Source organism: Carica papaya, chromosome 5 (assembly GCF_054855325.1).
Source record: "Carica papaya isolate Zhongbai chromosome 5, ASM5485532v1, whole genome shotgun sequence".
Taxonomy (NCBI): Eukaryota; Viridiplantae; Streptophyta; class Magnoliopsida; order Brassicales; family Caricaceae; genus Carica; species Carica papaya.
Genome location: NC_142313.1, coordinates 34,423,499 through 34,439,168, shown reverse-complemented (window position 1 = coordinate 34,439,168; position 15,670 = coordinate 34,423,499). Strand labels below are relative to the sequence as shown.

At 33.7% G+C, this 15,670-nt stretch overlaps 1 protein-coding gene across 1 annotated transcript; it reads right to left on the bottom strand.

Moving 5' to 3' along the window:
• Nucleotides 1-12,353: 12,353 nt before the first annotated feature.
• Nucleotides 12,354-13,515, bottom strand: LOC110808367 (auxin-responsive protein SAUR36-like). The gene has a single exon (XM_022033848.2). The coding sequence runs from the start codon at nt 13,073-13,075 to the stop codon at nt 12,566-12,568; it is 510 nt and encodes a 169-aa protein (XP_021889540.1). The 5' UTR covers nt 13,076-13,515; the 3' UTR covers nt 12,354-12,565.
• Nucleotides 13,516-15,670: the final 2,155 nt, after the last annotated feature.

Genomic DNA, 15,670 nt, shown 5'->3' with positions numbered 1-15,670 from the left:
TCTGCATGATATTTTTTGAGCTGACGTAAGCCCTTTTTCGATATGTAACTGAAAGCAGCCCATGGGAAGGGGAATCAATATAACCCACTTGAGAGAATCAATACAATCACTTCACAGTAAAACAGGGGGTCGAGAAAATACATATCGTGTATGTATGTATTTAAGCTCGTTTATTTCAGCTTACTAAATTTGAATTTGTTAATATTAGTTAACTAAATAACTTTTATATATATATATATATATATATATATCAGTTTAAAACAAAAGCCTATTTTTTAAAAGAGAAATAGACATGTGACATTGGGCACCATTGATTAATTGCTAGATGAACAAAATGATTAATGGGTGAGAGTTGGCACCATTAGTTATATGGACTTACTTGGCACATCTCAAGTAAATACACAAGTGATAGTAAGTTTAAGCTATGAAGTTACGCAGGAGAGATATAAGGAAAAAAAAAAAAAAAAAAAAAAAAAAAAAGAGGAAGGAAGATTGATGGAAGATAATTATCTCTCCATTTCCCCTTTATTTTTACTCAGGCGATCTACGAAATAAATCCAACAATTTTTTTGTGTAGTTCATTCAGCTTTAATTTAGAAGATAATGAGAACATAATGATACAAGCTTGGTACCTTACCACATTTATTTTTCATCGTATAACACCAAATCATCTCTCTACTTTGTCACCGTTTGAAAACAAGTGAGCCAATCAAATCTATGGTGTGTAACTTTATATATTTAAAAATTTTAGTACAACTTATATTCTTTGACAAGATTTTGATGGATTAGATTTCTCTTACATGTCATTAAACTAATTTAAATTTATTTTATATTAAAAATTTGCCAATTGTCATCATATCTCTCGAGGACTTACCCATGAGAATTGATTCATGTTATGTTATAAATATATATATATATATTTTTTAAAAAAAAAAAAAAAAATTCATTGCTTTTCTTCAATTTCTGGCCTTAAAAAACAATTCAATGTCAAATTAATTCAACTACAAACAGATAATTATGAAATTTTCCTTTAAACCGAACAACAATTTTTAAAATTATAATACGTAGTATTCCTATTTCTTGTCCCCACACATATAAAGAGATATACAACAATATAATTATAGGAAAATTTTTACCTTTTCTAAAGTGTTGAAATTGTAAAATGCTGAGTGGTGGATGAGGACAAATTTTTCCAATTATTATTCCTTGGGCAAGCTCAGGACATAATTAGGGAGGAGTAAAGGGCAATGGTGGCAACATCATGAGGGCCAATTCTTAGTAGTTGGCGCATTATATATTCATAACCACATTTTATTCTTTGAAAAATCCATTTCTACCCATCAATTTTGTGGTTGGAGTTGGACACCCACAAAACCAAACACTGCTTTCAACTCTCCCACAAATTTCCAATATATGTATATATATTTAATGATAACATGCATGCATTCATTGTGCCGGTAATTATATATGTTATTTTTACTTTTTCATACCTAAACACTACTGCCTCAAGAAGAATCTCATCTTTTCATATGTTTTCCCATATTTTTAATTTTGATTTGGATGTCTTGTACTCTAGATTTTGGAACAAGTAAATTTTCGGATTTCTTTTATTGTCTTGTATAATATTGAATTAGATTTATATAATAAGAAATAAAAAATAATCAAAAAATGCTCCCAACAAAATCTCATTAGAAAGAGTTAGAAGCCACTAAAATATTAAGTAAACTCAAGTCTTATACCTCTGAATCGACCATACTAGGCACAAGAGATTTTTTGAGTAAATTTCTGCACACAAAATTTAACTTATTTACTTAATAATCTTATAAATGAACATGACTTTCATTTCGATATATTATGTATTTTTTTTTCAGAATTCTACTTGTAAAAGTTAAATCCAAATAATCATATAATAGAGAGCATAATTGTTTACTAATTAAACTAACATTATGAGTAATTAAAAAATATTTAATGACTAAAAAATGACTCTTTCCGGTGATATCATTCTCCGTGAGAAAGGTGAAGCTCCACTGTGTCTGGAGGATAACAGGTCAACAAAAAAGGTCAAGATACAGACAGAGGATCCTATCTTGCCAGAGACTAACGACAGAGATAAGGACTTAACTGGGGATGAGGATATGGTCAACGTGGATGATTTGGAAACCTCTGTGGATGCAGAAGGAGATAAGGAAACAAATCTTGGAATCTGGGGAGAAAATGAGGACTTCATTTAGTGACAAGCTTGCGAATACATTATATTTTAATAAGTTGATCGAAGATTTTGAGGTGAAAGATAAGGATGTCCTCTTCAAAACAGAGGATGGGGTCCTTATGATTTCTTTCTCTGATAGAGTCCAAAATTACATCTCCCGTTCCATGAAGAATTGTGCAATCATCCAGCTCCTGAGAATAGCCATAAGCTATTATGCCCTGCTCGGTCACCTCCAAAGCCTCTAGCAGTAGATTGGAATCTTCCAGCTTATCGATCTTAATAACAACTACTACCTGGTTAAATTTAGTAATTCGAACGATTATGAACAAATTCTTACTGGGGGTGCTTGGATTATTTATGGGCATTATCTCACAGTGTAGCCATGGACATCAGACTTTTCAGTCATCGACACAACAGTGAATTCAATGGTTGCTTAAATGAGATGCCCAGTACTCCCAGTTATGTATTATCATTAAAGTGTCTTATGAGTGATTGCTAAGGTGGTCGGAACGGTGATGAAAATTGACTATAACACTAAAGTCTTTGAAAGGGCTAGCCATCGCTTTGGATCTTACCAAGCTGTCTGTGTCAAAGTTATGAGTGGATGGAAAATTACAAAAGCTAGAGTATGAAGGATTATCTCTCGTCTGCTTTGAATGTGGATGTTATGGCCACCTTCGTGATAGTTGTCCTCATAATATCAGAAATGAATCAGGACAGGTTAGAGAGGACATGCATGCCGACGGAAACAATCTACTGCAAATGACAACGTTGGAAGATAAATTTGAAACTTGGATACAAGTGGTCCGCTGAGGAAGGAAGTCTAACAAAAAAGAAAACAACTCGGTTTCTAAGAAATCTACCTCAATCAAAGGAAAGGCTACCACAAGATCCCGATTTAATATGATTGTGCAGTCTGGGACAAAGGAAATGAGGAACAACAGTAATATCCTTACAACATCTAATCTGGGCTCTTATAATCTGGGGAAGTCTTATGAGCAGCAAAAGAGGAATGATTAGGATACTAAAAGGGTAAACCAACTAAATACTCGAGAAGACCATAGTAGACATGATGGGCCTACTTATAAAGTTAGACCTACTATGATGGGCCAAAATAACGATTTTACTGCCAACAGATCCCAAGGCCCGACGACTGGCTCGATTGAGGAAGGCTCGAGTCATCCCATTAGTAACACCCGAATTACTAACAAAGGCCCTACTGTTTCTAGTCTCCGAAACAAAAGTTTTTCCCAAGCCCATACCACTATGGATTCAAACAGGCACACTGCTCTCACCATTCACGAGGGCGACGAGCAAATAACTGGGACTTAGTCAATTTAATAATTGATGGTCGCTGTGGAATGCATATCTCTATAAAGAAAAACCATATCGCAACTAAAGCCCCTGATAAATGTCACCTAGGGATCAGAGTGAGTAAGTCCTCCCATAAGGAACTCAAAACCAAGAAGCGATGAGATGAGTTTGCTAGTATGTTGCCCATGGCTGTCCAAACCTTTGTGGAGGGATTTAAAGGTCGCTTTTAGAATGAGGATGAAGAAGAGGAAGAGGATGCCCTAGTGGACGTTGGTATTAACAACGATGGTCGGGTCGGCCTCATGTGTTTGTGTTATCGACAACTTTTATGCTGTTGATTAGGGACACACTTTCTCCTTTACTCTTCTTTATGGATTATAAATTCTCAGTTTAGAATTGTTAGGGCACGACAACCCGCAGGTCAGACGTATTCTACAGGTTTTAGCTAGACAACATAAACCCTCTTTTCTTATTATTATGGAACCTAGAGTCATGAGAGAACATGCAGATAAGGTTATCAAAGGTTTGAGTTTTGATTACTCTCATAGAGAGGAGGCTAATGGGTTCACAGGGGGAATTTGGCTTCTCTGGACTAACTCTATCAGCATGGAGATTTGGTTAACAGTCGTCAGTTTATCCACGCTAGAATCTCGTGCGGTGTTAGAGAGTCAAGTTTCTTCTTCATGGCTATCTATGGTAGCCCTCAACGCCAAAGATGCAACTACATATGGGAGGCTATATCTCAACTCAAACCGAATGTTGTAGACCCATGGTTGCTTGCGGGTGATTTCAACGCCATCCTTGAGTATTTAGACAAAAGTGGAGGTGAAAATAGTGGTAACAATAGTTGTCCTCATTTTAATAGCTTCATCCATGATAGTCACCTATTAAAAATTGACTACGTAGGACCGCACTTCACTTGGCATAGAGGGACTCTTCTCCAAAGGGTGGACAGAGCCCTTTGTATGCAAGCCTAATATAATCGCTTCCTGGACACAATGATGAAACACCTCCCCAAGCTTTAGTCTAATGATCGGCCACTCTTTATCAAAACGAATGTCTACCCTATACAAAGAAGAGACCTGCCTCCCTTTAGGTTCCTCGCAGTTTGGCTCAACCACCCGAACTTTCGTCATATGGTCCAACAAAGTTGGAGCCATACTAATTCCTTCCACACCACACTTGAGAACTTCTCCCACCAAGCCCACGAGTGGTCTATTATTGCTTTTGGTTATATCTTCAAGAAAAAAAACACATGATGGCCAGAATCGCCGGTATCCAACGTTGAGAGATCGCAGCCTGAGTGTCTTATCAACTTGGAGATTTTTCTTCGCAAGGAGCTTGAGGACATCCTTTTATAAGATGAGCTCTTCTGGCTTTAAAAATCCAAATGCGATTACATCTCTCTTGGGGATAAGAATACCATGTACTTTCATACTTGTACCATGGAACGTGCATATATGAACAAAATTATAACGCTTCAGGATAATATGGGTAATTAGATTACAAATGAGAATCAACTTTGAAGTGTAGTGATTAATTTCTTTAAAGCCCTCTGTTCCAAGGAAGACTCTTTGCCTCAAAGATATATTGTGAGGGGTATTTTCCTAACTTGAACTCTATCATGCTTGATAAACTTAGCAGGCCTGTCTCTAGAGAGGAGATTCATATGGCCTTATTTTTCATGAAGCCACTTAAAGCCTCGAGTGCTGATGGCTTACCTACTGTCTTCTTTCAATAAAACTCGGAGGTAGTTGGGGACTCTATCAATGAGATAATGGTGAAGGCCTTCTAAACGATAGAGTTAGAAATGGGCCTTAACAAAACCTTATTTACCTTGATCCCAAAAGTTTCCTGACCTACTAATGTTAAAGAGTTTAAACTGATTAGCTTGCTTCATGTTTCCTATAAGATCATCACTAAGGTCGTCGCCAATAGATTTAAGGATGTTATGTTTTACCTTATTAGCAATACCCAAACTAGTTTTATGGAAGGGCGCAACATCCCAGGTAACATTATCCTGACCCAGGAAGTCATCCATTCTATGAGGAAAAAGAACGGTAAGAAAGGCTAGATGGCTATTAAAGTGGACCTGGAAAAAACCTATGACAGGCTTAGTTGGGAGTTCATTGTAGGCACCCTCGACGATGTAGGTTTTCCACGACCCCTGGTTAATCTTATCATGTATTGCCTCAATTTTTGTTTTATGTAAATTGTTTGGAACAGAAGGTCACTGAAGAGTTCTTCCCCTCTTGTGGTATCTACCAAGGGGACCCCCTCTAGCCTTATATCTGCATGTTCTACATATAAAAATTTTCCTAACATATCAATAGCTTGACTCATCAGGATTTGTGGTAACCTATTACTCTAAGTAAGAATTGGCCCAACTTATGGCATCTCTTTTATTTGACGATTTGATCCTCTTTTGTCGAACCACGAACTCTCTAGTGCAGTTGACCAAAACTGTGCTTAAAGAATTTTGTGAGAGCTCGAGCCATAAAATAAATGCTAGTAAGACTCGTATTTTCTTCTCTCATAATGCTGTAACCAGTGAGGGCAACCGTATTAATAACTATTTTGGTTTTCAAGCCTCCAATAACCTGGGTGTTTACCTGGGGGTCCCCCTCCTCCATAGTAGAGTGACGACGACAGCTTATAGATACATCTTGAAAAGTGCAAAGTAAACTTTTTTGTTGGAAAGCCAATCTCCTGTCTATGGTCAGTCAGTTAACCTTGGTTAAGTATGTCCTTATGGTGATTCCTACCTATGATATACAGACTACCACCCTTCCCAGCTCCTTGTGTGATTGGATTGACAATGTTGTGCATAATTTTATTTGGGGCTCCTCCAATGATTATAAGAAACCTAGTCTGGTTAAATGGGAAACCATGTGTAACCCTTGCTCCTCTAATGGCCCAGGTACCCTTCCTCTTAAGGAACTTAATAGAGTCTTCCTCATAAAGGTGCGCTTTACTATCATCACTAAGTCTCATCTTCTTTGGGTACAAATCTTGAGGCATAAGTACAACTAGGATGATGCTTTAGTCACACGATGAAGTCAAAGGATTGGTCTCATCTTTAGAAAAATCTTAACAGCCTTTAGGACGAGCTTAGGAATGAGATTCATTGGCATATTGGAGATGGAAAAAGTGTTAAGTTCTAGGTTAATAACTAGTTGGAGGATTGTGGACCTCTCAAACTTTTGACCTTCCAACTAGTGGAAGAACCCTTACTTTTTAAATGTGTTAAAGACCTTACAGAGGGTTAGTGGAACTGGGATTTATTGCATACCATGTTTCCCTGAATGTTCTTATCTAGTTGGCGATGGTTTTTGTCCTGCACAGAGAGATGGGTCCTGATGAGCCCTATTGGGGTTTTTTCTCAAGTAATATATTTTCGATTAAATCTGTTTACTCTTTACTTACTGACAATGTTTCTTTTTATGTAAGTGGGACGTGGGATTTAGCATAGAAATGGCCCGGATCTAAAAGAGTCAAACACTTCATCTGGTTGGTTCTTCGGAAGAGCCTCCTTACGAATAGTGAACATGTGAGAAGGTATATGACCACTGATCCTGGTTGCAAGACTTGTGGTTGTGGGATTAAAGATATCAACCTTGTGCTTAGAGATTGCCATCAGGCGAGACAACTTTAGATGAAGATCATACATCCTAATGAGTCTACTACCTTCTTTCATTCCAATCTGGATGACTGGTTAACCAATAATCTACAGAATAGATAGCGTTGGTGACTTCAGATATTAGAGGATTATTTTCAAGATCACTTGCTGGTATCTTTGAAATTATAGGAACCATTTCGTTTTTGGGGGTGAGCCTTGGAGTGTTGATGAGATGAAACATGTTGTTTTCTGCATGGTGGATTAAATTTTCTAGGCCATTCTCGTTATTGCTATGATCAACGATCGTTCTTGCAGAAAGAAGGAGAAACTTACTAGCTGGTATGTCCCCTTCCCCTTCCGACTAGATCAAAATCAACACTTATAATGCGCATCGGGCTGGTGTTAACTTGGCTTACACTGGTGGCCTGGGTTAAGATACGAATGGAACTTGGTTGGGGGTTTCAGCAAGAATATTAGGACTTGCTCCGTCTTACAAGCTGAGTTGTTGAGCACCTTGGATGGCCTGGATATGGCTTGGAATATGGATGCTTGTAAAGTCATTCTTGAAATGAACAGTCTGTTTGCGGTCCAGGTTCTAAATAGAGTTATCTAATATAAACCGATTCAAATCAGTGTTTGTTTTAATCTTATTCAAGCTATAAAAATCCATTTAGCCAAGAGTTGGATAGTCTAGATTCAACATGTTTACATATAAGGGAATTAGTATGCTAATTTCTTAGCCAACCACACCTTCTCAAATCCACCTGGGCTTCACTTCCATCATCAACCTTTCACCGATCTTGCTCAACTCACCAGTGACGACTTTGTCGGGGTGTCTTGACCTAAAATGTGTAATGTTTTGTCTTGTTCTTGTTTCCTCTTTCAATAAGAAAAATATTTAATGACTCAAAACTAACTAGACTACACTGTCATATAAGCTTTGAGATTGAGGGCTTTGAAATAGAGAAAGAAAAATAAAAAAAAGAGATAATATGGAATGTACTTGTTGTGTTATTTACTAAACTCGTACACATATATAGACATGTTAAGTAAGAAAATTAAGTTAATTAATTCAATATAACTAAGTATAATACTTTCCCTCAAAATGGATGATAAATATAATGAATAGACATTTTGGATAGTGAGGGAAAAAAAAGGGTAGATAACAAAACCTTGCTAAAATGATCTGCAAGTTGGTTTTGAGATGATAATAACAGAAGCTTTATATGACCAATATTAATATGATCATGAACAAAATAGTAGTATATTTCTATATATTTAGTACATTTAGAGAAAGTTAAATTGGGAGCTAAATATATAGCTATTTGGTTGTTATAAAAAAAAATCAAATTAATATCAGCTTATTGTATGCCAAAATCAAATAACAATTATTGAACCCATATAATTCACGAGTAGTAATCATATATATTAAGTATTAAGCTTCAATAGATGAGCGAACAATAGTTGTTTACTTTTTCACTTTCCATAAGACCAAGAAACATATGAGAAACACACAATAACTAGCCATAAATTTCTCGATATCCTTGTTAAAGGCCTAATAAGCTTCTGGGAAGGTAGTAAGTTTGACCGCGAAGCTCAAAGAAATAATAATCCTTGAGAAGGCTTGGACTTGAGGAATCTCAAAAAATGATGAGTTGCCTTAAGATGAGGCTCACAAGGCTGAGATATATATTGGCTCAGCTTATGAACAACAAAACTAATATCAAGCCTTGAGAGGGCCAAATACAATAATCTATCAATGAGTCTACCAAATTGAGAAGATCTTTGAGTAAATAACCATATATGGCATTTCGGGACTATTTTGGATCCATTAAAAAATCAAAAAGCTTTGAAGCCATTAAGCTTGTATCTTTAAATAGTTGTAGGACATAATGGCATTGAGAAAGATTAATATATGTAGGAGAACAAGTGATTTCAAGCCTAAAAAAATTTTTGAACACTCTTATATCCTTCAATTGAATTGTGAAAAGTGCTTAATACCATCCAAAAAGGGCCTTACGATAATAATGTCATTAATATAGACTAAAAGGGCAAGAAAATATGCTTCAAATCCTTTTGTGAATAGGGATTATCAATTTTAGACTGTTAAAAGCCAAATTCAAACAAAGAATGAGTAAGTTTAGAATTCCATTATTGAAAAGCTTGTTTGACTGTATGAATAGATTTGTGGAGTTTGTATACCATTTTAGGATTAGAACAGAATTTCTCATCTTTGCTCATATATCCAAGTAAAATGTTTATGTAAACCTCTTCAAAGAGATCTCCATTTAGAAACACATTGTTGCCAAGTGCCAGTTTTAAAAAGTACCAAAGACAAGTATCACTTTGATAGTAACAAACTTGGTCAAGGTGAGACTGTTTCCATAAAATCCACTCATTTCTTTTGAGCATATCCTTTTGCTATTAAACATGTTTAAATAGAGCCACTGATCTATACTTGATACTATAGACCTATTTGTATCCAATGGAGCATTTATATGGAAGAAATGCAACAAAAGACCAAGTACGATTAGATTCTATTGCTTCTAATTTGTTGTGCACTGAGTCTATCTAATGCTTGTATAGAACCATTAGATAATAAAATTGTGATCCAAAATCATATGACACAACAAATAGTAGTGATTTATAAGAAGTAAATAATGTGTCATAAGTAACGTGTTGAGATAAAGGATATAAAACTAAATCCTTTACTACTTGAGCTAAGTGAAAGGATAAATTGTAATAGTAATCCTCAAGTATGCTAAAGGACGACTCAATGATCACTTTATAATAGCATTATCCTACATAGACTTCGATAAATTAAGAGATCACTTTGAATTCTTGAATATATTAGATTTAGAGCCTATTTTGGAGAGGACATATTTTGATTTTATACTTGCAAATCATTACATGCAATAACAATATTAAATCTAAAAATGGATAAATGAAATCTTTTTAAGCATTCATAAAGTGAAAAGGAAATGTCTCTTCATAAAAAATGATATCTCTTAATATAAATATTTTCTTACTTTGAATGTCATAAAGTTTGTGCCTTTTATTTTATTTGGGTAGCCATGAAATATGCACATTTTAGCTATCGGCTTAAACATAGTTCTGTGAGCCAATAAAGTTGAAGCGAATATTAAACATCTAAAGACATGAAAATGATAATATTCCATCTTTTGTCTATAAAGTAATTCATATATAGACTCTTCTAAAAAAGAGTAATTCATATAAAAACTAATTATTCAACAAATGTGAAGGCATACGGTTGATGAGGTAAGTGGTAGTTAGAATGCATTTATAGAAAAAATATAGTGATATAAACAGTAAATAGAGAGCTCTAACATTAAGTAAATACTTATGTTTCCTCTCAACCACAAAAATTTTATTGAGATGTTTTAATACAAGAATATTGATTGATAATGCCTTTACTATTGAAGAAATCAATGAGCTCAAGCTCTTTTTGCATTAATTAGTTGTAAGCTTTTAATCTTCAAATCAAAATGAGTTCCAATTATAAAAAAAAAAAAGAATTAACAATGGCTCTGTCAAATTTATTCTTAAGGAGAATAACTCATGTAAACTTTATATAATCATCAATAATTATTAAGAAATATTGATGCCCACTATACATCACAATATATGAAATCAAAGGGATTTAAGACATATTATTTTAGGAGACAATGGGTAATCTTCTCTACTTAGCTAAACAACACATATAATAGAGATCATTATTATAGCAATCACTAGAAATCCTAAGTTGATTCTTCACAGAAGCTAGTATTTTGGAAGATATGTCTAAGTCTTTTATGTCAAGCTTAAGTCGAAACAATAACAGATGAATAGGATTGATTCTCAACTTGTAAGTGATCTATGGCAAGAAAGTATAACTCTCTAAATTCTTTACCCATGTCAATCATCCTTTTGGTATGTAGTCTTGAATCAAAAAGTGATAGGGAAATAAACTAATCATGCATGAAGATGTCTCGCTAGTTCCAAGGGTAGAAAGTAGGTTATATTTAACTTGTGGAACAAATAATTCAAGTCCACATGTATATACATATATATATATACACAAACATATGAAGTGTTCTTTTTTATAAGTCATAAGATCTATTTTTCAATTACTATTTTACATCTATATGTATTTGTATTATGAATTTATTATTTCTCTAAAATGTAAATTTTTCTTTAATATTTATTCATTTAAATGCTAGAAAGACTTACAAATTTGCCAACAACTAATAATGTAAACGAGAGTTTGCCAATTAGTTGTTAGGTTTACATCTAACTGATATACTATATATACGCCAAAGAGTTTTAGCTTCTCTCCTCCATTACTCGATTAAGATTGTCACACTCTTGCTAGCAAATGAACTTGGATAGGGTGAATCCCGCATATTTACTCTTCAAGAATTCTCTCTCTATTAGAAATATATTTCTTTTTAGTCAACATGGGTATTCCATCATTTCTGACAAAACAAAGGTAATTAACAATATTAAAATTTAGAAAAACGGGCTAACAAGTGACAAGTAACAAGGTGATGATCTAACAGATAAATAAAAGACTGGACATATAATAAAAAAGCCTAACAAGTGACTAGTATTATTGCTGATGAAACGCACAAATAATTTTCGGTTTTATCGTAATCGAACACTCTAATGCTCAAGGCTGTATGAGAGAAATATAAAAGAGGAAGAGAGCTGGGGAAACATAAATATCAATTTAAAAAGTTTTTCTTTTTTAAATGGCTAATATTTATGTGATGTTTGTTTATTTGTTTTGATTTTTTATATTTAATTTAATTCTCGTCTCCATATCTTACGGAAATATATTAAATCCTTTTTTTTTTTTCAACTTATAAGAAGTATCATTTATTACTTGGTGGTTGTCACCTGCCACGTATACGACATCATCTAAAAACTTGTTCCATATGCAAACTTCTACGTAGCTTCTTTGTGAATTATATTATTATCAATTTTATTTTTACTTTATCTTCACAAATTCCCTTTCGTTCTCTTACAAATAAAATGATCAAAGAGAAATTATATACAAACAGTGAATAACAACAAAGCAATACTTACCAAATTACCAATATTATAATTGATTAAAATACGGATAAATAACAGAAGTATTAAAAACATAAATTGCTAATCACAAATTTAAGAATCATAGATGACGTAAATACACAAAAAGAAAAAAGAAAGTATTCAAAATAATAGTAATATACAGTAAAAAGATTACAATAATACGCCATGCCCCTCTAGAAAGAAAGGCAATTACAAAAGGGGAAAAAAAAAAAAAAGGAAAAAGTAAAATTCCAACCCCCAAAAAGCATACCCACTACCTACCTAAAAATTCTATTCATCACAACCACGTGGAAAAAAAAATTTATCGTCATCGTCATCGCCATTTTTAATCAACGTCGAACACTTGTTTGATGCCGCCTCCATAGAAGTTTCCGATCGGTTGACCCGGCGGCGATCCGGGTCTGGACTCTCTTGAACTCTGAGAATCCACACGGGATGGTGATCCCACCTTGCTGATTGAACCCATACTCCTTCTCTGCCTCTTTTAACAGCTCGCCAAACAGCGGGTGATTGAAATATATCACCGGTACCAGTACTCGGTGACAGTCGCGGTCATTTTGTCCGATGTATATAGCCAAGTGCCCTTTTGGGATTTGAACCGATTTCTCCTCGTCACCCACTGGTTCGTAACCGGACCCAGGTTTCGTCGAGCACAGTGATTTGGCTCCGTTTGTCAAGCGGCGACCCCAGGTGATGAGTTTGGCGATGGGTTTGGATCTGCACGCTGGTTTTGGAGGGTTAAGCCTCTGGTATCGGGACCGGATCCGTGTCTTACGGATGATCCATCTAGAGATCTGGGTTAAACGCTTGCCGATTTTGAACCCTATAATCTTTTTCATGCTCTGTTTGATCAGAAAGTGAAATCAAGGAGAAAACTAGTTCGTTTGAATGGTATATAAAGATTTGGTGAAAGTGCGGTGAGGTTCAAGAGAAGGGCCATGGATCGGCGATGGACATTGTTAGACGGAAGAGAGTGAGACACACTTCAGATAAAGAAGTTGGTATATTAGACATCTCGTCCCGTACCAAGCAAAAAGAATTTCATCCGAAAATACTCTGTTTGTTTTGGATAAATCACAGAGGAACTTTCTTTACTAAATAACAAAATCCCCTCAAAAGAAGCAGATAATCTGATTTCTGCTCTGTGGTTTTAAGGGTAAATGAGAGAAGAAGCGAGAAAAATAAGGAAGAAGAAAAGCTAGAAAAAGGCAAAAATCAAACCAAGTCCAGAGATGAGGAAACTGGGCTTGCGTTTTTGAAAGAGTAGCAGCAGGTTCGCGAGGAGTTAAATAGAAAGGTGGTGGAGTCAAAGGTCAACAAAAGAATAGTCTGATCATACATGGCTGGCTGGCTCGGAATTGACACAGGGAGTAATCTGGACCGTGTGATTTTGCGATATCAGTGATGGAGATTCTAGGGGTGTGATTAAGCCGTTGAGATTCTCATTTACGGTTGAGATTAAGGAACTTATTATTTAATTAATCAAACGGTTTGCTTCCAAAAAATTATTGGGAAGGACTCCTACGCCCTAGAAAATAAGATAGCATGCAGATTTTTTTTTGCATAGAAAAAGACAAAACACCAATTCACGACCAGATTATACTTTGATTATGCGGCATCACGTGCGTGGCACGTGGGGAAACTGACTCACCTCGTTAGGTTAGAGACAAAATTGTCAAATTCAAAGGAAATAACAAATTAAAAAGACCTGTACTTTCCATCCTTTTTTTGTTTTTTTTTTTTTAAGAAAAAAAGTAAAATTTGTATTTAAATACACTATAGTTTTGCATTTGATTAAAATAACCCTATTTATATATATATATTTTATTTTTTTCAGCAGAAATAACTGTTTAATTATTCAAACATATTTCAATATTACCAACATTGATCAATAATTAAGCATTAAAAACAAAAAAAAAAAAAGAGAATTTTTTATGCTAATAATAATTTTATAATTGAATGTTACTTTTAAAATTAAATATTTTTAAATAATACAAATCATTATATAACTAAAAATATTAATTGAAAATGAGTCTTTAGTATTGTTTAACTTATAATATTAGTAATTATTATAATACTAATATTAACTCATTATTAGTATCGTTCAACAAAAAAATTCATTCTTGAAAAATTATACTATTCATTTCAATTGTCATTATTTAATTTTAACATAATAATTCATAAATAAACTTCTTATATTAATTGATGTTTTCATTATCTTGAAATTAAACAGAGCTTGCAATTCATCTGGACTAAAAATTATTAAATTAATTTAATTATACAAAAATCGGAATTAACCCTAGAAAAAACAGAGATAAAACCATCAATTTTAGCAAAATAATTAAATATATAACACAAGAATGAGACAAACTGTGTAGACCGCACTTGAAGAAACGTGTATCAAATGGCAACCTTCGCTGCCATGGTACGTATTCCGTACTTGACCGTGCTCCTCCATGTATTTTAGTTTTTTAAACACTATTCATCAACGGCATAAGCAATGACCCACGTCAGCTGCAGATCATGGGTCGGATACTGGGTGACCCGACCCGATATAGGACCCATAACCATCACTTTCCTCACTTAGATCTTTTAATAATTGAAATTAAATGTTTTGCAAGTTGAAAATAACAAATGAAACGAACAAGCAAAACAATCAAATCAATTGGTAGCATTGAAAAAAAAAAGCCAACCATATATATATATATATTTATATTTTTTGGTTTTCAGATTTAGGAAAAAAAAATCTAGATGTTTCATTTCCTAACACAAAATGATTTTTTTTAGAAAAAACAAATATAACTTTAGTTTATTTGTTGTATATCTTTGTCACTTTTACCAAAAGAATTATATTGCTAGACAAAAAGAAAAGAATATTGTTAGTTCAATCAAATATCTAGATATATTCTTGTTAATTTTAATTTAAAAATTTTTGCAAGAAAAAAAGTTAATATATTACAAAAATTTTAAATTATGAATTTAATTTTGAAATAATTTCCGTATAAAATTACAATTTATGTATGTACTGCATATGTGAAAGCTATGACTTTAAAAGTCGGTTGTGATTAATATATTATTAGTATTAATAATCTTTTATTTGTCATATTCTACATATATAATGATATTAGACTTTGAAATTTTCTTTAAGATTATTTTATTGTTACTTTAAAATTTAGAACACATTTATCTATTATGTAGTAATTTCTTTCGTTATTTGTGCCTGTGATTTATATTACATTTTATATATACACATAATTAATGGTCACTTGTTCCTTTGTTGCTTTGAAGAGCCATCATGGCTGTTTGTACATTATATTTTTGCTCATTACTTAATTTCAACTTTTGTTTAAAGTAAAATATTTTATACATATGTGTATGTAAACATCTTTAAATAATTTTTAATTGGTTTATATATTTTAAATTTTTAATATCAA